This window comes from Azolla caroliniana, unplaced genomic scaffold (genome assembly GCF_043228905.1).
Source record: "Azolla caroliniana isolate FFs.n. ecotype wild unplaced genomic scaffold, voAzoCaro1.0.p SCAF_11, whole genome shotgun sequence".
Taxonomy (NCBI): Eukaryota; Viridiplantae; Streptophyta; class Polypodiopsida; order Salviniales; family Salviniaceae; genus Azolla; species Azolla caroliniana.
In genome coordinates, this window is record NW_028230446.1 from 14014 (window position 1) to 38226 (window position 24213).

Here is a 24213-nt window from a genome sequence, read left to right on the forward strand (position 1 = left end):
TTCTAACTCTACAAAACGAACTCTCAGAACTCCAGATCCGCTCCAGTCGGCACTTTCAAATGATAGACGAAGCCGAGCAGGAGAAATACACATTGTCGGAGTTCCTCCACCAATTGCAGATCTCCCAGACACTAGAACTCGGACAACAGTGTGACCGATGTCCACAGGAGTTAGCTGATAATTCAAATCGACTCCTCAAACGCTACGACCTACATACGAAGGAAATGGAGAAAAAGCTTGCCAGAGTTACCGTATCCTGCGAGATCCTCAAAGCCAAGCTTGAACGGAACGCCAAGACGTTAAAGAAGAACTAGATACCCTCCGTGCCAAATATGAAATGGGCGAAACCTGAGTGAAGGCACTAGTGGCGAAGCACCGGCTAAAGCTAAATAAAAAAGGCGAAGAAGCACTCGCTCGCGGATGGAATGAATGGTCGGCTCAAGCAACCGAGTTACAAATCTTCCGAGTGGATGCCAAAAACAAAAGAAAAGAAGGCATGGGGTTTTACAAGATGGACGAGAATAACATTCAGATCCTCCACGAAGATCTCACCGAGGAATTCCAACCTTTGGCCTAAACACACACCATGGCCATCGAAATGTCCTAGGGGTTCTCAATGGCCACTATTTTCTCCCATGTCTTTCCCACATTGATAATGAAGATACCGTCAGATCGTCTCTTCCAGACACATCGCTCCATCTGGAAGTCACATCTGACAGAGCGCCATAGCTGCGACCTTGGGCAGGAGCCGCAGAAGTAAACAAAGGTCTCTCTCTCTCTCTCTCTCTCTCTCTCTCTCTCTCTCTCTCTCTCTCCCCTTGAGGCTTGTCATCTGCAAGTATAAAAGCAAAGCGTTTTACCTACAGATTTCAGCTTCCATGGTAAGTCCTGTTTCTTCCTCTGTTTTTTTTTTTTTTTTTGAGAGAGAGAGAGAGAGAGAGGGAGGGAGAGCCAATTTTATCCATAGCTGGCGAACTGATTGATATGGAAATATAACTTTTATAATTTGTCTGTCTAGATGATTATCATATTAAACATTTATTGAATCTTCTAATAAACCTAAGGACATAATAATGCTTCTATTGTTTTGTTTCTATCTAGATGATTATCATACTATCACGAACATTTCTTCCATTCTTTTGAATATTCTGATAGACCTTGAAAGATCCTTGGACGTCCATCTCAGATTTTAACAAAGCATTGAAATTCTATTTTGTCATATTGTCAATTGACAAAATAGAATAGAATTGGATGGATAGTAACAAAGTATTGAAAGGTTACTATGTGTCGCATTAGCAAAGTGTCTATTGGCCTACTGACAAGCTTAAGAGCAGCAAAATTAGAAAGATTTATTTGACACCCCAAAAGAGCAAAGAAGTACTTTTGGGCCTTCTCAAACATGGGGCAATATTTCTCTTTTTATTAAATATGGTGGTATCAAAGTGTCTATTTGCCTATTAACAAGCTAAAGAGCAAAATTAGAAAGATTTATTCGACACCCTTAGGAGGAAAAAAGAAGGTACTGATGGGTTTGAAGCATGGGATCATATTTGTAAAGAGCAGAAAGCAGTTATTTTATGGGTCTTTCCAAACCAAACATGGGGTCATATTTCTCTTAAAAATTTATTAAATATAGCAATTGTTCTCTCTTTTATTTACACAACAGAAATGTCTTATCCTACCAACAACAAAAGAACAACTTCTGTGATTATTGAATCAAAATGTCTTTGCCTGACCATGGGTTTTGTGGTATTATTATTTTTAAAATAACATACTGATCTCTTTTTATGTTTGAAAATAGAAGAGTAAAAATGGAGAGGGGGAAGAGCAAGAGCAGTGCTCGAGTACTTTATAGTTTGACATTCTAGTTTAGGAGAAATGGTATATGGTGTAGCAAAGATGTATAAAAGTAGGGATTTAAACCCAAGATCTTGTGATGGATATCCCCAATAGCTTATTACTAGGGTTAGACCATCGGAGACAAGGAAGGTGAGTGTTAGACTTGTTTGACTCTCGAATTGGTCGTTGATACATTTTGTTCCAATTATAAATTTAATTTTGATTCTAACCGTTGTATATTCTAACACTTTTTGGGCCAATAACGGGTTTTTCTTATTACGTTCAAGCCAAAACAAAAATATCAGATCATCTGTCTTCTTGCTACTAATCCTCTGCATAAACTAATTATGCTACTTTCATAAATACATTTGTTACAATCCTACTATCATTTTTGTATTTAAAGGAATTTGAGTGTCACTAGGAAATAAAATTCCTGTTATGGGTGTCTTTTCTCTATTGCTGCTAGGCTTTTTGGCAACTCACTGCTGTTTCCTCATATGGCATCAGAGTGATGATGTTTCCATACCCTCACTCATATTTTTTTCTCCCATCTTTCTTTGGGGGGCTGACAATCTGTGTTACTTTTTTTCCAAGTAGCCATATTTAGTGCCATTCATACTATCATTTAAGGTGGAGTAGGCAGCCCTTCTGCACCTAGCTTCAAAAATCTGTTTATAGCTTCAAAGGAGGGATTCCATGACTAAACTTAGTGGCCACGGCAACAATTTTCATCTAATATTTTTGTTGTTTAACATCATTCTCGTTAATGGTCAGACTGTCAAATATTGCTGATTCTAACACTGTTTATGGTGTACATTGTCAGAGGGTAATAGACCATAAACATTGGCAGAGGGTGATAGACCATAAACATTGTCAGAGGCCGACAATGTACACCATAAACAGTGTGAGAATGAATGATATTTGACAGTCGGACCATTAGGGAGAATGATGTTAAACAAACAAAAATATTTGATCATTTGTCTTCTTGCCACTAATCCTCTGCTTAAACTAATTATGCTACTTTCATAAATACATTTGTTACAATCCTACTATCATTTTTGTATTTAAAGGAATTTGAGCGTGACTAGGAAATAAAATTCCTGTTTTGGGTGTCTTTTCTCTAATGTTGCTAGGCTTTTTGGGAACTCACTGCTGTTCTTAATAGTTTCCTCATATGGCATCAGAGTAATGAGGTCTCCATACCCTGACTCATTTTTTTTTCTCCCATCTTTCTTTGGGGGGCTGACAATCTGCGTTACTTTTTTACCAAGTAGCCATATTTAGTGCCATTCATACTATCATTTAAGGTGGAGTAGGCAGCCCTTTTGCACCTAGCTGCAAAAGTCTGTTTATAGCTTCAAAGGAGGAATTCCATGACTAAACTTAGTGGGCATGGCTAAGGTTTGAATCAAAAGGCTTGACCCTCAATGCCCATGCATTTAAATTTCTTCGGTCTTAATAAGATAAGCATTTGAGTCTATTTAAGATTGATACTTTCGTCGATCAAGTTAATTTGAATAGTTTGTGACAAGTTAGTTTTCCATTGTGACATATTTGAGCCTTGAAGGTAGTAGCATAATGCCACAAGGATTGGCTTCTCATGGCACGTTGCTAGAAATAAATAACTTCTATGGCTTTGATATGATGCTATATGGTTATTAAGAAAAGGATAGATGAAAACCTGAATTATCCAAATAAGTTTCAGGAAAATTAGTCGGTTTTTATAGATAGGTTTCCTGTTCTCTTGAAGATACATCCAAGCATGTCCAAAGAGGTTGAAATAGGCCTACGAAATGAATCATAAGAATATAAATTTCAACGCTTGGTCTATGTATTGAGAGGAAGACAAAGAAAGCAGGACACTTGAATATGTAATAAAGTCTAACTGTGGCCAATATCGGCCTATGAAACAAATCAGAAAGAGCTAGTTCAAAGCTTCGTCTATGCAAAGCATGCATTGATCGAAAGACATAGAAAAAAAGAAAGAAATAGATGCATTAACATATCTTCAATGCCAAATTAGTTTGCCCATGACACACATCATAATTTGAACTAATTGAAAGATTCATCTATATACAAATATACATTGTAGAGAAAGAAAGAGGATTATTAGCAAAGACAAACACCATAAGGACAAGTTCAGAGAAAATACACATGTACAGATGTGTGTACAAACTCTAGTCACGAAGTCAGTTGGCACAAGAAAATCCGGACATGGTGAGGTCAAATAGAACATATCGCTTACGGTTTGATGAGTCTGATCTTGCGTGAGAATTAATTATCATTTTGTTCTGAGAATTCATTTGGTTGCTCAACTCTTGGGGATGTAGAGGGCCTAACTTAACAACTTGGTTATGGAAAATTGTCTTCAATTAAGCCATTTTTTATCCTATATGTTGTGGCAGACCGTTGTTCGGTATGTAAGGTCAACTTGTGCTTGTACCTGGAGCACTGAACTATCAAATTCCGTATAGTTTGAATTGGGCATGGACCTGTCGATGAGTCATCGATTCGAAGTCTCAAGTCCATAGTTCCAAGGGAACCACAGTGAAGCTGCAATCTTCATTGCAGTTCCACCGTTTACTATTTTATGCTGGGTTCTTTTTCTTCACCATCTTTCCTTGGAGAAGAATCCCTCATACTCCTACCAGTGCATAGCTCTTCGTAAGAACGTTAGGTAACATCAAAGCTCACATAGGGGAATAATGAGCTTAAACAAGTGAGTACCAAGTGCCAAACCAATTCCATAGAGCAATAGATTGTGGATCCATGGGCCATAAGTTGAGGAACCCAAAACTGATTATGAGAATTGAGAAGATAGTTAGGTGGAATAATGATAAAGGACCAAACTTATAAATTTTATAACCAATTGCATGAAAAAGGAACCCATTGATATTTCACAAACACATCAAATGTTTAGAGGAAAAAGGTCACCAAATTACAAGGATCAAATTTGTTAGACCTCATCATAATTTTTATGCCCAAGGATCTAAATTATCCTAAAAAGCACCAGTTCCCAGAAAAAGCGTGGCCTAGGGAGCAACAGTTTGGGCCTCCCCTTATGAAGTCTACGATATTTCCTGAAGATGTTTCTAAACCTTTCCTGGGCGAAGAGGAAACTTGGGTGGAACTTAGACATCGAAAGAAGTTGACGAAATCCTGCGGATACGAAATTGTGAGAGAGCAAAACAAGAGGGATGAGAAGGTGATGACGAGAAATATTATCTGAAGAATGCGTCTCTCTTCATGTAGCCAGAATTCGTAGCCATTTCTATTACTCACATATTATGTGTGTGTGAAACCTCAAAGTCGGTTCTCACACACATACTATCTCTCTCTCTCTCTCTCGGAGACTTGTCCAATGGAAGAATAAAAGCAAGGCTTTACACCTAGAGATTTCAGCGTCAATGGTAAGTTTTGTTTCTTCCTCCTTTGTGCTCTCTCTCTCTCTCTCTCTCTCTCTCCTTGAGGCTTGTCCTCTGCAAGAATAAAAGAAAGGCGTTTTACCTACAGATTTCAGCTTCCATGGTAAGTCTTGTTTCTTCCTCTTTTTTGAGAGAGAGAGACAGAGAGGGAGGGAGAAACAATTTTATCCATAGCTGGAGATGGCTGTCTTGACTTTTTAATTGGTTCTCGAGTTTTTTTTTTTTTAGTAACACTTTTATTACTAGTGGGAAACCCCAAACTGAGGTGAAAACCCACAAAGAATAAAGAAAAATATACAAGTGTCAATTAGACACTACTGAGCTTAAAAGCACTCAAAGTAAAGATTGTAAATTTGGAGTGTTATGTCTCTAAGTTGCAGACAATCAAATAGAGATTGCCCGAGGGATTGCTTAAAGAAGCTAACTTCATGTAGTTGCTTTCGATCAAAGACCTTATAATCAAATTTGGTTTTGACTATACCTCCAAAAACAAAAATCCGATTTGGGTGTGCAAGTAATCAGAAGAATCAGCTCGTAATCTACTTTTTGAAAATGTGAAAATAGAGAAAGATCGCCTCTGCTGCAGCTTTCTATTCAAACTTTTGTTGTTGTAGATGGAGAGGTTTGATGTCTTCTTAGGTGGGAAGAGATAAATAGAAAGATCTGTGATCCCTATTTGGAAGGATAGGATAGAGAAAGTAACCTAAACCTGCTCTGATACCATGTAGAAAAAACATGGATCTAGACTAACTCTCATACAGCAAGATCACTTAGAAGACTTAAGAAAATATCAATAGATTAGGGAAAAACGAGCACTGATTACAAAGATGTAGAATGGTTTATATAACCAGTTTCTACAAGACTTATAGACCCCACAGTTACTATATTAGGTTCACACTATTATAACTATATTCACACCTAACAACCACTAATCTTGGTTCAAACTATTGAGTGTGTTCACACCCAACAGTTACTTGACTAGGTTCACACTATTATAACAATGTTCACACCAAAGCTTTCATAGGATACACGTTAAGTGTAACACGCTATTAGATAATGAGACTACCAATGTCTCCCATGAGTCAGGTAGTGTCATTAATAGGAAAATGGCTTTGAGCTTATCATCAAAAGGAGTTGTTCCTAAGTCTTGCAGCTGTGATAAGGTACTTGTAAACAAGGACAAGTGTTCAGCTGCACTCTTGGACTCATCGAATTGCATGCCAACAAGCTTTTGCGTTAGGTGTACTTGATTAACAATTGCATGAAAAAGGAACCCATTGACATTTCACAAACACAGTATTGAATGTTTAGAGGAAAAAGGTCACCAAATTACAAGGATCAAATTTGCTAGACCTCATCATAAATTTTATGCCCAGGGATCTAAACTATCCTAAAAAGCACCAGTTCCCCGAAAAAGCTTGCCTTAGGGAGCAACAGTTTGGGCCTCCCCTTATGAAATCTACGATATTTCCTCAAGATGTTTCTAATCTTTTCCTGGGCGAAGAGGAAACTTGGATGGGACTAAGACATCTAAAGAAGTTGACGAAATCCTGCGGACACGAAACTGTGAGAGCAAAAGAAGAGGGATAAGAAGGTATTGATCGAAAGATATAGAAAAAAAGAAAGAAATAGATGCATTAACTTATGTTCAATGCCAAATTAGTTTGCCCATGACAATGTAAATTTCTTTTCTTATGGTTGAAATAAATTAGGCATGTGTATGTAATGTGTATTTATCTCATCAACCAAACAGTGTCCAGTCTTTAAATAGCTTTTCTTGATATGTCCAGATCACAGTGTCTGTTGTTCGTGAGTGGGTTGCAAGTAAAGGTGGGAACTTCAGAAGAGTAAGTGCCTTCAACCCTACATGCATTACAGTAATGGAAAAACCAAATTGACACATTTAAGATTATTGTGAAGGTTGTTGCAATGAGTTATGATCATAAATTATGCAACCACTAAGGCATGATTGTAATGATAAATTATATGTAACTGCTTGGTCATGAATCACGATGATACTTTATACATCGTCACTAGATCAGCACAATGCATTATACACACGTCACTAATGGAGTGTTATTTTTGCTTTTTGTTTTTTAGTTGAAAAGCCTTTGGAAGGGTTGGCAACAGCTTGCAACTAGACTGAACCATCCTCATGCCATGGCATCGTCATCATCAGCACCATCATCATCATCATCATCATCAAGGAAAACTACCACTAAAGAAGATTCCACATGGAGAAGAGCTTCTTCTAAAGTTGATAAAAAGGGATATTCCAAAGAGCAGTCTCTAGGCTACATGGCAGACAAAAAATCCCTAACTAAGCAAGATCGGATATACTATCTTGGTAGACTTTTGTAAGTGACCTTAGCTAAAGTTTTGGCATGCAACCACTGTTTGATGAAAATAAAGCATGTTTCATGTTAATATTGCTCCTTGAGACCGTTTATTTTGAAGGCAATGAAATTTGATTACACAATTACATTTGGAATCTTACGGTTTTAATTTTTTACGACTCAACTCGTCCCACCATCACATTTTGAAAATAAACCCTGAGAACACTTGGTAAGGTTATGGTTATGTCCCCAGTTAACTTAAGAGATGCAGTGATACTTTCCCATTTTATTCCCATGTAGCGCCGTCCTCTAAAAGGAAGGATAGCTTAGAAGCTGAGCGTGAGAGGAAACAAATAAACGAGAGTGAAATAGAGAAGAAAGAGAGACAGAACAGAGAAGCTTGTCTCATAAATTTCTTCTTGTCTCATAGTGGAAGTTTCTGTTCGCCGTGGTTTTTCCTTGAAATCAGGGTTTTCCACGTAAATCGTGTGCTCCTTGTTTTTCGTTTTGTTTGTGTCTTAGTATATTAGTGGTTTACGTTGGAGTAACATCTTTCAATAGGGCCATTGAAAAGTTTGGGGTATACTGGTAAATATCCAAACATCGGTGGTATTTCTATTCGGATATTATTTTAAAACAAGTTGAAAAATCCGTCATAAAATGGTGATCATTTGTTCTCCTTATTGGTAGAACAAGTATTTTGAGGCATCGTGCAGTAGACTTGAACCTGAAAATCCGTGCCGATGGCTATGTTGCAGTTGCAGACTTGCTAAAACTTGGAGTCAAAACAATGGCTGGGATACCGTTGACTGTCTACACTGTGGAAGATGTAATGAAGGTGCCACCTTGATCTGCATTAGAATAAGTTCCATAGTTTTAGCAATGGCATATAAATCTTGCAAACAACTTTGATTGAGTCTTTGTGGCCTATGTTTTTCAATTGTTTGATAGTTTTTCATGCACATCTTTCTAACTGTTTTATAGTTGGTTTTGATCATCACATCACAAATGTGGTAGTGACATAATTCATTGGTTTTTCTATCAACATGCAATATCTTTAATGATGGTTTATTTTTTTCACAGATTGGATTTTGCCCATCAAGATAATGATAATTTTTTGTCTCAAGAGATTGAAGATTACAAGAATATACCGTGTTTTCATTCTTTTTGTTTTCTTTCTGTCTATGTCTGTTTTGTTGGAGACTCTGGATTGTTTTCATGTTCTTATGTTCAAATTCTTGGCAAAGGCATATTTGTACATTGTAATTTGTGAGTTTTTTTTGTGTGGAATTGGTTGTGTAGGCTGTAGAACAAGACAATAAGCAACGTTTTGGATTATTGGAGGAAGATGGCATCCTCTTGATAAGGGCTAATCAAGGACATAGTCTAAAAGTAAGTGGAAAGCTATTTGAATCTAGTTTTGAAAGAGTTTCTCCAATTAGGAAATTTTTGCTGTTCTTGAGTGATTGGCTCTTTGTTTTAGGCCGTGAAAACAGAGAAGTTGTTGAAACCAATCTTGTTCGCTGATGAAATTCCTGGTAATTTTTGGGAATTAAATCTATCATGTGTTTATTCTATGAAATTTTATAAGAATGCCATTTGTGAATCATCATACGCCTTTATGGGAGCTTTCAATAGGCACATGTAAATTAGTTCTCAGTTTATATTATTTGACAGTTTGTATACATGGTACTTCAATGAACAATCTCAATTCAATATTGTGTTCTGGATTAAAAAGGATGGGGAGAAATCATGTACATTTTGCAACCGGTTTACCCACGGAGGATGGAGTAATAAGTGGTATGCCAATTATAATATAATCAGGTTAAATTTGAAGTACATATTGAGATCAAACTTAATAGTCATGACTCTCTAAACTTAATCATTTGATTGCAGGAATGAGATCTTCCTGTGATGTTATAATATACTTGGATTCTAAGAAAGCCCTTGAAGGTCTGAGTTTTCATATGCTTCGTTCTGTATATGAATTTGTTCTATCTACATATACATAGACATGCCATATTGTGTTTGAGTTTTCATATGTTTCATTCTATATATGAATTTGTTCTATCTACATAAATACTCACGTGCCATATTGTCTCCAGATGGCATGAAACTATATATGTCTGATAATGGAGTAGTTTTGACGGAGGGGTTCGATGGAGTTGTATTACCCAAGTATTTTGCACAAGTTGCGAAGTGGAGAAAAGGGAAAGTTGTTCCTTTGAATTTGAAGGTTAAGAAAGATTGGGAATAACACATGATCCTGTTGCCTTTCTCATGACCCTATAATGCGATAAAGATCAGAGTGGGATCAAGGAAGGATGATCAGTCAAGGATTGTGGCGATGATTGAGAAAGTACGTGCGAAGGGGGTGGGGGATATCTAAAAATCCAAATGCAATGCATTTATTACCAAATACACTGCTCACATTTCTTATTGAGATTTATCTAAAAAAGGTATTTATGATCATTTTTAATGGAATTCCGAACAAAAGGTATTACGTTCACTGTTTTCCAATAGGTTACTATATGTAAAGTAGCCCATAGATGGACATTTATTTATCTCTAAAGATATGCACACTAGTGAAATGTGGTTGATATGAGTTCATTTAGTTCCTTTGTTTGGCATGCGTACGTGCAAGGACTTCGAATGTTTAGGTGTGTTGTGATCAATGTCAGACTCTATCTTATTCTTCTCAACATCTTTCTTGAAGCTTTTAAGTAAATGAGTTTGCCATGCAAGACCTTGAAAATCACCAAATTTCTTGATCTAGGACTTTGGATAGTATTTTCGCATTGATTAGGAGTTGTTAAAAAGCTCTAGAAATAATGTTTGAGCAACAGAAGGTTCTAATCTTCTTAGACTTATGCAAGAATATTCAATGACCTCATTATGCTTCTAATATCATTAACCCACCCATGGCTCAGGTCCATGGCTCTGTAGTTTTTTGGGTTTTTACCAATTTTATGCAAGTCTTGTATGAAGTAATGCACAAGTCTTGTATTGAGTAATACTGTTTTGTGAAATCTCAACCTTTTATCATTTTGTATTTCATACTTGTACACGTGACAATGTGAATCAGCTACATCATGATATAGCCAGTTGAACCATAATAAGATGTATAGTTTTTACCTTTACAATGCACATCGTTGGATCTTGTCCTTTTCATACCTTAATGAATAACACTATCTCATATCATTGAATCTAATTCATTGAATACTAGAATTTAATGCTCCTCTCCATCAAGAACTTCTTTGAGGGGGATTTGCAGTTATAAGCTCTTCAATAGTGGCTTTAAATGTTCAAGAGCAATTTTTTTCGAGCTCTTGTGACAAATCTTTGTTTATTTGAATAATTATCAATCTCTTTTGTGTGCCAGTATTTTGGCAAGACTCCCACCTTGGACTTGCCTTACTAGTAAGCTTAGAAGTAGTATAGTGAAGATCGTTCATTGTACAGTCGATTATGGTTTTAGATCCATGTCCAAGGAATTTGTGCAATGAGAGAAACATGTTCAAGATCATCTAACATTTGATAAATGATGCAATCAAGCCCCAAAGCTTTCTTCCCAAGCAATATCAATATCAAATACATTTTGGGAATGAGGATATAAATTCGAGATGGAAGCTGGGGGCAAGAACACACAACATTCAAAATTTCAAAATTTGAATAGAAAAGGGATGCATATGTACAAACTTATGAGCAAAAGCACGTCTAAGGACCAACATTTGACCAAATGCATGTTTAGTCAATCATATGTAATAATACTCGAAAGTTTTAAAATGGTTAGAGACTAGTAAAGACATAAAATAATGTGATGCAATGCATGATAAAGTAAGTTTTGAATAGTTTCATTTGAAAACTCTTAAAATGTTGATATTTATTATGTAGAACAATATTGTCAATATCTTGTTCACCATCATGATTTGATGACTCCGTTTCCATTATCCTTTTCCATTATCCTTGTCAACTACAAGTGGAATACTTTCTTCCTCTTGTAAGCAAATAAAACTTTCATTTGCATCATCACAAAGAAACGAAAATTTAGTCAAATGCATATTTGTTGCCAGAAAATCTTAGCCATTGGTTTTTTCTAGTGCCAAGGTAATTTCTCCTCTTGGTTGCAATGTTACCCATGGTGCTAAACAATCTCTCCATTGATGAAGAGCTACAAGACTATAAAAGGATATTAATGGCCAATGCTTGTATTCATTGTTATTTGAATGAGCTCTTTTTGGGTTTCTTTTTGTTTACCTTTTTATTATTTCTCATTTAATACTATGAATGTTGCTCCCAACAGTTGAGAGTGATGCCACATCAATTGATGCCAAAGGTGTCAATCCTTGTTTATGGTGCCGCACCAATTAGAACATTGGCTATATAATATATGGTACATGAGAGTTTTCGTAGATTTGGAAGGAATTACTTTTGTGGCAAAGGGATGCCCACATGACGAGGCATAAAATTAGTCACAAAAATAATTGGTGTTATGGAGCATGGTGTATGAATATACGCATGATTGATTACTAGCCTAGGGAAATCTAAAGATATCATTCCTCATCATGAGACGTTTAAAACATCTCGAACAGTGTTAACAATATCTTATCTTTATTTGTTTGCCAAATCAACATGGGGATGATTACATATGAGAAAATTCTAGGAAGGGTTGCCCACAAGGCATGACATGGTAATTTTTTGCAGTGACATCGGCGGGCATGGCACTATTCCAGACTTGAAATTCTTTTTATAGTGGTCACATTGGTTGTGTCAGTACTTTTCTACACAAACAATGAACATTTATCATGATTTACCTTAAGGCAGATACCTTCGTAGCAAGGAGAGATAAAACATAGAAATAGAAATATTTGAGCACCAAACAAGTTGTTAAATAAACACTTAAAAAAATGTTGACATTTGTAAAGACTAAAAACTTGATATTTGAGGGTCTATTGGAAGAGAATATGCTCATTGCTGCTGACACTACCTACCCTAGAAACATAGCACATAAAGCACTAATGCACATATGATTCCTTAATATCCATATTTTCACAATGTGATTGTATTACACACTGATTCCCCTATCACATGTCTTACTATCTTCATTTGTTCTTGATGGTTTTGCAAACATATTCCAATTGATAAGTGAATGAGAAGTGATGCATTTTAAGATTCGCAACAATGGAAGCATTCCATCTGATTGTCAAATGGAAGGGTGAGAAGAAGGATGCAAAGAAGATATTTAAGGGAAGTGACCCGACTAAAATGTCAGTCATATGACTAAGGATTGTAGAAAGAACCAGAAAGATGGGAAGAACACATCAAGCTTTCTTTGAACATAAAGAATTTGCTAATTTGGTTGGTAGATACATTGGATCTATGGTAGTTGTAAAGAATCTAACTCTCGTAGAGTTGGGGTATGCAAAAGTGTAGTGTGTGTGTGAGAGCGGACATTGAAGAGAAAATTATATTAATAAACTAAAGATCATCAACTAAATACAATGGGCCAAGGCGGTTTCATATATAAGTCCTCAATGGACTGCCACATTAAATGTGGTTGGTAGAATCTAATCAAGATATCCACTTGAGTATGATTGTGTCACAAGAATATCAGATATTCTTTGATCACATTCACACTTGATAACTACACGGATTACAGTAAAGTGTGTTCACACACTTTATCACACATTGTGTTTTATCACACATTGAGCTTGATTCTCAACATAGTGTTGTACTAAAACTTTGTCGACGGATTAATCCTGGCTCCTCGATAATGGAGTCACATGACTAAAAGATTAATGTATCTCTTTGATGCCCCTCAAAGGCCCAATTTGGTGATGAGTAGCAATGCTAAAGTTTGTCTGCAACTTTGCTAGTGAGCCTATTTTTGTTGTTTTGAATTAAATGCTTAAAAACTGATTTGACAACAGCCAAATAAAGGAATTGCTTTATGAAACGTACCATAATGTTAAGCTAAACCTATGGACATGCATGTTTGCAAGTTTCTAAAAGACCCTACTATTAAAGATATAAACCTACAAATACAAGGAGGTAGGAAAAATCACATCCATTGTAACTTTATCATTATTAATAACATTTTACATTTTGTAAGTCAATGCCAACCACCACGAGTCTACGTACTAGAGGCTCTTCGTCCAAGCTACCTAGTGTTCTACCACAATAGACAACTCATCGACCACTTTGGATTCCATAAGTTGCTACATCACATTCAATCCCTCTACAATTGGACCAAGCTCATCGATCCATCTCCCAATTCCTACAAGCATGTCCAATGTGTCAGTCAATGAAGGGTCTGCAACAATCGTACGGGCATTACACCCACAAAGCCCTTCGACTTGGTGGGATGGGACCTCATGGACCCTTTACCGAGTTCGTTGATTCACGACAATAAGTACATTTTGGTGATCACCGAATAACTAACCCGCTGGTGTGAAGCAATTGCCCTATTCGATGCCACAACTTTTTTCGTTACACTTTTATTACTAGTGGGAAACCTCAAAGTGAGGTTAAAACCCACAAAGAATAAAGAAAAATATACAAATGTCGATTAGACACTAAAGATCTTAAAAGCACTCAAAGTAAAGGTTGTATATTTGGAGTGTGATGTCTCTCAATTGCAAACAATCAAATAGAGATTGCCTGAGGGATTTCTTAAAGACGCTAACTTCATGCAGTTGGTTTTGATCAAAGACCTTATTATTGCGGGTTGTCCAAATGGTCCAAAGTGCCCTGAATCGTGTCCATTGGAGAAAATAGGCATTGTCGAGCATTGTCGAATATGGCGCATGGAATTTGTCCAAATATCCAAAAGTAGTTACCAAACCTTCGGCTAGGAAATCTGTGATAAAGAGATGCACTTAGTCTTTGTACAAATGTTGTAGTGAATAACCGAGTCCATAATAAGTGTGGGACCATTTCCAATCGTCCACCACATCTTGCACAATGTAACGAGGCTATTGATCTCTTTTGAAGATTCGACCCAGTCGGGAGCACACCCAATAAGAATCTCCATAGGAATACCCTAATGTCATTCCTGTTTATGACTCCAGTGTTGTTGTTGGAATGACGTCACTCTTGATTATGAGCTCAATGTTCCTTAGTGTTGTTGTTGGAATGATGTCTCTCCTCTTGATTATGAACTCAATGTTCCTCTTGTTTATCTCTGTGTTAACTATAAACCCCTTTTTTCAAAAATGGAGTGTTCCTCTTGTTTATCTCCGCGTTAACTATAAACCCCTTTTTTTCGAAAAGGCAAGAGAGGGAGTGTTTCGTGATAAGCCCTAACGCCAAGGGGGAAGTGTCATGTAGTGGAGCAAGATTAGTAAGTAGTTAGTTAGGAGACGCAACAAGTAACTAAAAATATTACAAATAGAAAGTAAGGAAAAGGTCAAGGGGCATACTTTCAGCTATCTTGTGTATGTTACTATATATCTAATGTGCTATTGGTTCCTACCCACAAATAATGTATTGTTTGATGAATGGGTTGCCCTATCCTAAGCAATACATGGTCTCATGTTGAATAATTTCAATCAGTATATGCCAACTCCCATGCTAAATTAAAGATGGCCCACCTAGAGTTCGATGTAATATCAACACTAATGCACAAATTATTAATATAATTGAATTGAATATTACATAAAGAAAAGTTCAATTCACATGATGAGATGAGGCATGCATTGTTTTTTTATTGTTGTGTTGGTTTGATACACATGCAGACATACATACACACACACACACACACACACACACACACACACACACACACACACACACACACACACACACACAAAACTTTTAGAGATATAAATAGACGATTATATAAGTGTGACCGTACGGGGACAAGGTCCACATGGCTAATCATTGTCATAAAACAATGTCCCCGATTGAGTGGGCGGGGAACTTAGAAATAGAAAGAAGATCTAAAAGCACAAAACATTAAGTTAGTTGTGGATTTCAATGTGATGGTCTTCCATAATGGTTTCGAATAGATGAGTGAAGAGCATGTCTAACGTCACATATAACATTTCACTCCAAACTAGGAGTTCTCAAAAGTTTGCACAACTCTTGTATGAACTCGCCAATCTAATGAAATTAACGAATCAAAGTATATTGATGCAATTTCTTCTTTTTGTATAGAAATCTTGGAAAACCTCCTAATTGACTCGAAAGGGTCATTACTTTTACCAAATGCTTGAAGTTTTCTAGAGCCCACTACAATCGTCCTGGTTAGCAACAAACACCCTTCCCCTCTGCAAGCGCAAAGCGGTTATGATGAGTTCATACCCTTTTTTCTTCATTTTCTTGAATGCTCCAAGTCTCTTTATGATCGCCTTGGTAACCAAATGACTCTCCTCTAGAACAACAAGGGATTAAGGCGAGATTCATCATTGGGCCCTCTCCTCTGTTTAGTCTCAAACGATACATGCTACATAAAATGATACTGGAGCCATTAAAAAAAACGTTGTAAAAACTCAACATCCCCATGTTTCCTTCTCCTCTCTTGGAAGGGGTTTAAAGAGGAGTCGGATTGAATGGTAGAAGAGATTGAGGTTGTGGGTTCAATTCTCCAATCTCTTGTTTCTTCTCTCAAACGATGCGTGAAACATAAAGTGCTATTGCAGCCAATCAAAACAAACGGTAAAAACTCAATATCCCCATGTTTCCTTCTTCTATAAGTTGGAAGGGGTTTAAAGCAGAGTCAGATTGAATAGTAGAAGAGAGGGAGGTCGTGGGTTCAAATCTCCACCCTCTATTTCTTCTCATGGGATATGTAATGTCATCATCATCCATTCATATTTCTATTCCTCCTCCCCTCCCCCTCCCCCTTATAAGAGAAATTAAAGAGACAAAAGAAAGAGAGAAGAGAGAGGAAGATTGAGGGAGAGAGAGGGGGAGAGAGAGAGAGCAAAATTGTAATATTGAATTAGTTAGTGTAAAGTTACATCATCACGTTTGATATGTGGGAGACAATACTAAAAGGTACACCTCTTCCTCTAACGTTTAGTTGAAGGGGTGTATACATATTATTTCCCAATCTAAAATGTTTCTATATTATTTATTCTAACACCCCCCCTTAATGTAAAACATTTTAGTTCTTGGCCTTTTGTAGGTAGAGGCCAATTTTATTGCAACAATTCCAATGCTTTTGGTGTGACACCGGCTTCGTTAAAAAATCTGCCCACATTGTTGTTGTTGAGGTGTAATGTAGTAGCATTTCTTTAGATTCTACCAATTCTCGAATAAAATGATGTCTTGCTTGGATATGCTTGTTTTGATCGGTGATCTTAGGAGTTGTTGATAACTTAATACATGATTGTTTATCACAAAATATCTTTATTTCCATAAGCTTAAAGATGTCAAGCTCTTCAATTATCGTTTTGATCCATAATCCTTCTTTAGCCGTTAGAGCGGCTGCCACATACTCGGCTTCGGTGCTTGAAAGTGCTACAGATACTTGGCGTTTGCTTTTCCAAGTGATTGTGGCACCACCAAATATAAAAACCATGCCTGATGTTGAGCGGGAGGTATCAAGATCCCCCCCCCCGAAATCCGAATCCGTCCATCCAACTTGTGAAGTATCGATCCATCCACTAGGTTGTGACGAATTCTTGGATTGGAAGCTTCGATATGTGAGACCCATATCCTTGGTATATTTGAGATATCGTAGGACACGTTTAAGGGCTTGCCAATGTGCAAGTCCAGGATTTCACATAAATCTAGAAAGGAATCCCGCACAATAAGAAAGATCGGGAGGAGTGCAACTCACAAGATACCTTATACTTCCTAAGATTTGCCGATAAGGAAGTGACTTCATAATTTGTTCTTCTTCAATTGACATTGGGCTATCATTTGTTGAAAGCTTGCATGGAACTGTCATAGGAGTCGAAATTGGCTTGCAATCCACCATCTCAAACTTTTGAAGAATATCATCCACCAATTTTTGTTGTGTTAAAGTTAGAGTTCCTTCTATGCGATTTCGAGTGACCTTGATTCCAAGACAATATTCGAGAGGTCCAAGATCTTTCACTAGGAACTTCTCCTTTAATTGGTTTATTGTCTTCCTTATTGAAGCTATAGAATTCGAAGAAATCGGTAAATCATCCATATAAACACCAATGATTACATAGATAGTGCCATCCTTGCGAATATAGATATTTGGTTCAGCTTGAAGATGATTGAAGCCGATGGAAACAAGATACGTATGTAGTTTGAAATGCCACATCCGCGTAGATTGCTTTAGACTATATAATGATTTGTGGAGTTTACAAACATAATTCGAAAATTGAGGATCCAAAAAGTGACTTGGTTGCTCCATATAAATCTCCTCCTCAAGATCTCCATGTAGAAAAGCGGTCTCGATGTCAAGATGGAGTTCAAGGTTGAGGCTAGCCGAAATTGAGAACATTAACCAAAGAGGCACCATCTTTAAAGTAGGTGCAAAAATATCTTTGAAATCTATGCCAGGGATTTGTGAAAATCCTCAACCACAACAACATGTGCCATAAATCAAACCACAATACCATGGGCATCCGTTTTCTTTGTAAGGACCCATTTGCATGAAATTACATTTCGATCTTTGGCACGTGGAACTAAGGTCCAAGTCTTATTCCGATGTAAAGCATCCATCTCGGCTTGCATTGCGGCCTCCCATTGCGTAGCATCGGGACCATGAAGAGCCTTTTCCGGTGTTAAGTCAAAAACTTGATCATGATTATCCATATCATTATTGTGGACATCAACCAATAGCATTTCAATTGGTTCAGTAATCTCCATAAGTTCATTAATATTCTTAAATTTTCTTTTGCTTCTAGGTTTCCTTGGTATTAATTTTTGAAAATACTCTTCATTCTTAAGATTTGAATGTGAGAAATTATCATGTGAGACTTCCTTATTAGTTCCTCCTGGGTCATCGAAATTATCACCATCTTTAGGGGAAAAATCAAGAGACGATGAAGATGACAAAACATGAGTTAGAGTACAGATAGTCTTTCTTCATTGATTTCATGAAGTTTGTCCATTGATGATTGTTGTTCTTGTTCATCATCTTCATCTTTACTTGGTTGATTTGGATGGTAGTGGTGGACATTCGATTTAAATGGATTTTGATGATGATAATGTGTTAATTCCTTTTGAATTGTTGCATCCTCATCAAGCTTTTGCACTTGTTCTCTAGGAATAGGGCCTTTGTACTATTTTCTATGCGAGATATTCAACTGCATTAGTAAATTTGTATTAAAACATTTTGAGAATGTTCTACCTTTGCTGGGAGATTTGAGAGAAGGCCCTCCTCATCGAACGTAACCGACCGGCTAGAAATAAAAATTTCTTTGTCTTGAGATCAAGTAATTTGTAGGCTTTGACTCCAGCCGATTCTCCATAGCCAACGAAAATTCCTTTTCTAGCATGTGGATCTAACTTTCTCCTTTTCTCTAGTGGAATATGACCATATGCCGTTGCACCAAATACACGAAGATGTGAAACATTTGGTTTGTGACCAAACCACTTTGAATATGGAGTATTCAATCCAAGAGCTTTATGATGTGATCGATTTTGAAGGTAGGAAGCCGTTGCGATCGCTTCTTGCCAAAATTGATTTTGAAACCCTGTGACTTGTAGCATACTCCGACTAGCATCCAAGAGTGCTCGATTCTTTCGTTCGGCAACTCCATTTTGTTGTGGAGTATAAGGAACGGTATGTTGATGCCTAATGCCATGCTCTTGACAAAACTTTATCCATACATGTGAGAAATATTCACCACCATTGTCCGTTCTTATTGTGTTTATTTTACTTTGGCATTGATTTTCCACATAAGCTTTATACGTTTTGAAAGCATTAAAAGCCTCGGATTTTGCTTTCAAGAAATATATAATTGTGAATCTTGTATGATCATCAATGAATGAAATAAAGTACTTGTTACCATTCAATGATGTAGTCGGCATTGGTCCACATAAATCCGAGTGAACTAATTGTAGCCTTCTTTCGGTTTGACTCACACTATGTGGGAATGGTTGACAACTTTGTTTTCCAAAAATACATCCTTCACATAATGGTAAATGCCTAAACGGTGTTGTCGGCATTCCTTCACTTGACTTGTGTGTTTGAATGGTTTTCATGGACTTTGTATTTAGATGTCCAAGACGATAATGCCAAAGTAGGGTTGTATTGGTGATGATGTTGCCTAATGTTGTGTGTGCTTCAATTTGGGTTTCCTCCATCATTTGAAGAGGATAGAGGCGACCAAGTTTTGGGCATGATGTTCTTAACATTTCACCATTTGGTAGTTTATGTTTAATAATAGCACAATTTGAATGGAATTCAATAATAGTTCCGTTTGTGGTTGCTTCACTAACCGATAATAAATTCTTTGTGATACTTGGAACATAGTGAGCGTTTGGAATACTCATTCTCCTTGTTTGATTAATGGAAAGTTGAACTTCTCCTTTCCCAATTGCGGCTTTGGTACCATTGTCTCCTAATCGAACTTCTAGGGCTTGTGGAAGCGCTTTATAATTGAGGAGCAAGCTCTTGTTGTGAGTGAGATGGTGTGTTGCACCGGTGTCAAGAAACCAAAGATTTGCGCCATTCTCCGATTTTGCTACCGCCATATATGCTTCTATTTTATTGGATCCACTTCGGAATCCACCTTTTGTTGGTTTTACTTCCATCTCACACATGAATGCTTGTATAAAATTGTTGTCTCCATCTTCATATTCTTTATTATTAGATTGTAATGAAGCATTGTTTGCTTGTGGATTAGAATCTTCTACCTTTTCCCTTTTGGTCGTATTGCTTCTTTCGACACTCATGTTCAAGATGGCCCGGTTTGTTGCAATATCTACAAAAAATTGTAGACATGGTGATGGCTCCCGCTCCTCCTTGAGGAGGCTTATTCCTTGGATGAAATTTTTGAAATGTCTTCGGCTTGTGGTAATTGCCTTTGTATGAGTTGCCTTTGTAATGATGTCTCATGGACACCGCCATCGCCATGTAACTTGTGTGACTTGTGTCCATTTGACCATTTGGTTTCTTTCTTCGTAGTTCGTCTTGCTTGATTTTTGCAATCAAGGTTTGGAGATTGAGATCCTTCTCGTTGCTATAGATACTCACAAATGTGATCCATGATTCTGGCAAAGAACCCATTAGTATTTCACATTTTGATGTCTCATCAATAATGTTACATGCTGAGATTGCAGCATCTAGTTGTCTTTGCCAATTGCTTATGAAGGTGTCCGTTGGTTCACCTTCACGCATCTCCATGTTCATTAGGGTTCGGTACGAGAAAATTTTGGTCGTACCATCGGAGGGTTGGTGTAATTGTTTAAGATGATCCCACATTGCTCGTGCGGATCCAAGACTTCGAACATGATCAACTTGTCGATCACTTAGATGCATGATTATCTCCATTCTTGCATCTAGGTCTCTACTTTTCCAATCACTCAAATCCGGTTCTGTTGACGGAATGACTTCAGAACCATTAACGATTCCAATAAGATTTGTTCTTTCGAGAATTAACTCCATTCTCGTTCTCCACATTCTATAGTTGTGATCGGTGAGTTTCTCCACCACATATTTTCTTGCCATTTGATTTGCTGATGTACCATTGATTGGATTTCCACCAGACTCTGAGTGATTTTCCATATCGGTGGTCGTTGACATCTTGGATCAATCTAACATGATGTACGCCACTTATTTGTTCACAAACTACTTATCTAACGTGATGAATGTCGCTTTGATACCATATAAGAGAAATTAAAGAGACAAAAGAAAGAGAGAAGAGAGAAGAAGAGAGAGGAAGACTGAGGGAGAGAGATGGGGGGAGAGAGAGAGAGAGCAAAATTGTAATATTGAATTAGTTAGTGTAAAGTTACATCATCACGTTTGATATGTGGGAGATGGTACTAAAAGGTACACCTCTTCCTCTAACATTTAGTTGAAGGGGTGTATACATATATATATTTATTTATTTCCCAATCTAAAATATTTCTATATTATTTATTCTAATACCCCTCCCCACCAAATCATTCCATTTTTCTTCTCCATGTTTGTCCCTACTACCACAACTATGCGAGTTCAACCAAGCTCATTGTAAGTTCCGGTTGAAACCATCTAGTTTCTCTTTGCTTTTCTATGTTTTTCTTTTTGCTCTTTCCATCTTCAGTTTCCATTCAATGTATTTCTTTCCCGATTGATTGATCGAGATTGTTTTCTCTCTATTTGTTATAGTACATAGAGATGACCGATCTATCTACTCATGTATAACTTTGAATCTTTTGTTTATTTATTTATTTACTTTTTCATGTGTTCATGTTTTGCACTCCATTTAAACACCTAATTTGAATCTTTCTTTTGCTAGTTTTATGGTATTTTTTGCGTTCTCTTCTATATACATGTAGAACGGGTATAATAATTACCTCTTTTTACATACTTCACTTTGCCTTTTCTTTTTTTGGTTCAATACACACGAAGATCATGGTAAATATTCAACCACCCTTTTACCTTTATTAGCCTTAAGATTTGATATGCATTTTTGAGCAATTTTACTATTTTGATTATTTCCCATTCTTCATCATCAAGCTTTGTTCTTAGAAAATCTATTCCATGATTTGTAAAGGTAGTTGTGGTTTAGCAGTTAATTTAATGTTTCCTCATATGTTTTATATGTGAATTCTCTCGCAAATGTTTTGTTTGTTCATTTAAATATGATCATTGTAAAATGATGAATTACTGTCTTAAAATTTCAAAAACATTATATATGAAAATAAAATCTTGTACCAGAGAAATTCAAACCATCACACACACACACACACTGACAATAGAAAAAATCAGATATCGTCACCAATGATAGGTTATATATATTGTCACCTTATCATATGTTTTGGATTGTACATAGTCACTGATGATAAGGTATATATAGCCACTTGATTGTGGTTATGATACGCCCATATTCCATAGGTCATGAATAATTGGTTAAACTATAGATAAAATGATGCCTTATATATGTTCACTAGCACATGAATCACAATGATAAATTATACATATTCACCCAATCAAGATGTTGCATCATGTATAGTCAGTAGATCGGGAATCATGATGATGAATTATACATAGTCACTAGGTCATAAATCATGATGATAAATTATTCATAGTCACTAGGTCATGAATCATGATGATAAACTATACTAGTCACTAGATCATGATGATGCATAATCTTAGTTCCTAGATCTTGAATCATGATGATGATTTATGTATAGTCAATATGTCATGAATCATGATCATTTAAATTATACATAATCACGTAGTCAGGATGATGCATTATTCATAGTTATAATTGCTCATGAATTAATCACTAGGTCACCAAATTAGTTTGCCCATGACAATGTAAATTTCTTTTCTTATGGTTGAAATAAATTAGGCATGTGTATGTAATGTGTATTTATCTCATCAACGAAATAGTGTTCAGTCTTTAAATAGCTTTTCTTGATATGTCTAGATCACAATGTCTGTTGTTTGTGAGTGGGTTGCAAGTCAAGGTGGGAACTTCAGAAGAGTAAGTGCCTTCAACCCTACATGCATGACAGTAATGGAAAGACCAAATTGACACAGTTAAGATTATTGTGAAGGTTGTTGCAATGAGTCATGATCATAAATTATGCAACCACTAAGGCATGATTGTAATGATAAATTATATGTAACCACTTGGTCATGAATCACGATGATACTTTATACATCGTCACTAGATCAACACAATGCATTATACACATGTCACTCATGGAGTGTTACTTTTGCTTTTTGTGTTTGAGTTGAAAAGCCTTTGGAAGGATTGGAAACAACTTGCAACTAGATTGAACCATCCTCATGCCATGGCATCATCATCATCAACACCATCATCATCATCATCATCAAGGAAAACTACCACTAAAGAAGATTCCACATGGAGAAGAGCTTCTTCTACTGTTGATAAAAAGGGATATTCCAAAGAGCAGTCTCGGGGCTCCATGGTAGAGAAAAAATCCCTAACTAAGCAAGATCGGATATATTATCTTGGTAGACTTTTGTAAGTGACCTTAGCTAAAGTTTTAGCATGCAACCACTGTTTGATGAAAATAAAGCATGTTTCATGTTAATATTGCTCCGTGAGACCGTTTATTTTGAAGGCAATGAAATTTGGAATCCTATAGTTTTAATTTTTTATGACTCAACTCGTACCACCATCACATTTGAAAATAATTCCTAAGAACACTTGGTAAGGTTAAGGTTATGTATGTCAGGAATAGTACTAAAATAGAGAGAGAATTAGTACTTGAGAAGGGAAGTACTATTAGTACTAAGAGTATGGGACTGCGTAAGACTCCCGAGAGAGGAAGAGAGAAGAGGAGAGAGAGAGAGATAGCGAGGATGAGAGAGAGAGAGAGAGATGGTGATAACAAATAATATATTATGTGAAGAGTAAGTACAAAGGGCTATGAGGCTTAAGACTGGCACTGAACCAATTTGGTTCAAAACAATGCCTTGTGCCTCCTTTTATAGTGTTCTCAAGAGTAGTCCTAAAGCTTCTAGAATGTTCCAGAGAAATCTGGAATATACATTAATT

At 36.6% G+C, this 24213-nt stretch overlaps 2 protein-coding genes across 5 annotated transcripts; both read left to right on the forward strand.

The window, feature by feature from the left end:
- The first annotated feature begins 658 nt into the window (after positions 1–658).
- Positions 659–23782, forward strand: LOC147857484 (uncharacterized). Of its 2 annotated transcripts, XM_087327310.1 has the most exons (3): positions 659–766; positions 23113–23169; positions 23423–23782. In XM_087327310.1, exons 2-3 carry the CDS (start codon positions 23119–23121, stop codon positions 23678–23680), a joined length of 309 nt encoding a protein of 102 aa, XP_087183436.1. In that variant the 5' UTR covers positions 659–766; positions 23113–23118; the 3' UTR covers positions 23681–23782. The 2 variants fall into 2 exon arrangements, with proteins under 2 accessions (XP_087183436.1, XP_087183438.1); XM_087327312.1 differs by lacking the exons at positions 659–766; positions 23113–23169 and adding an exon at positions 21677–21707 and having other exon boundaries at positions 23431–23782.
- On the forward strand, positions 766–10205 carry LOC147857485 (uncharacterized). 3 transcript variants are annotated; one of them, XM_087327307.1, is made up of 9 exons: positions 766–881; positions 7055–7111; positions 7365–7621; positions 8291–8438; positions 8903–8992; positions 9084–9138; positions 9278–9400; positions 9497–9553; positions 9706–10205. In XM_087327307.1, exons 1-9 carry the CDS (start codon positions 879–881, stop codon positions 9855–9857), a joined length of 942 nt encoding a protein of 313 aa, XP_087183433.1. In that variant the 5' UTR covers positions 766–878; the 3' UTR covers positions 9858–10205. The 3 variants fall into 3 exon arrangements, with proteins under 3 accessions (XP_087183433.1, XP_087183434.1, XP_087183435.1); XM_087327308.1 differs by lacking the exon at positions 766–881 and adding an exon at positions 5334–5367; XM_087327309.1 differs by lacking the exon at positions 766–881 and having other exon boundaries at positions 7066–7111; positions 7373–7621.
- Positions 23783–24213: the final 431 nt, after the last annotated feature.

Coding starts and splice junctions, on each gene's coding strand:
- LOC147857485 (XM_087327307.1), top strand. Junction 8,993..9,083: donor ATCAAGGACATAGTCTAAAA/GTAAGTGGAAAG, acceptor TCTTTGTTTTAG/GCCGTGAAAACAGAGAAGTT. Junction 9,401..9,496: donor GGAGGATGGAGTAATAAGTG/GTATGCCAATTA, acceptor ATTTGATTGCAG/GAATGAGATCTTCCTGTGAT.
- LOC147857484 (XM_087327310.1), top strand. CDS start 23,119: ATGTCTGTTGTTTGTGAGTGGGTTGCAAGTCAAGGTGGGAACTTCAGA. Junction 23,170..23,422: donor AAGGTGGGAACTTCAGAAGA/GTAAGTGCCTTC, acceptor TTTGTGTTTGAG/TTGAAAAGCCTTTGGAAGGA.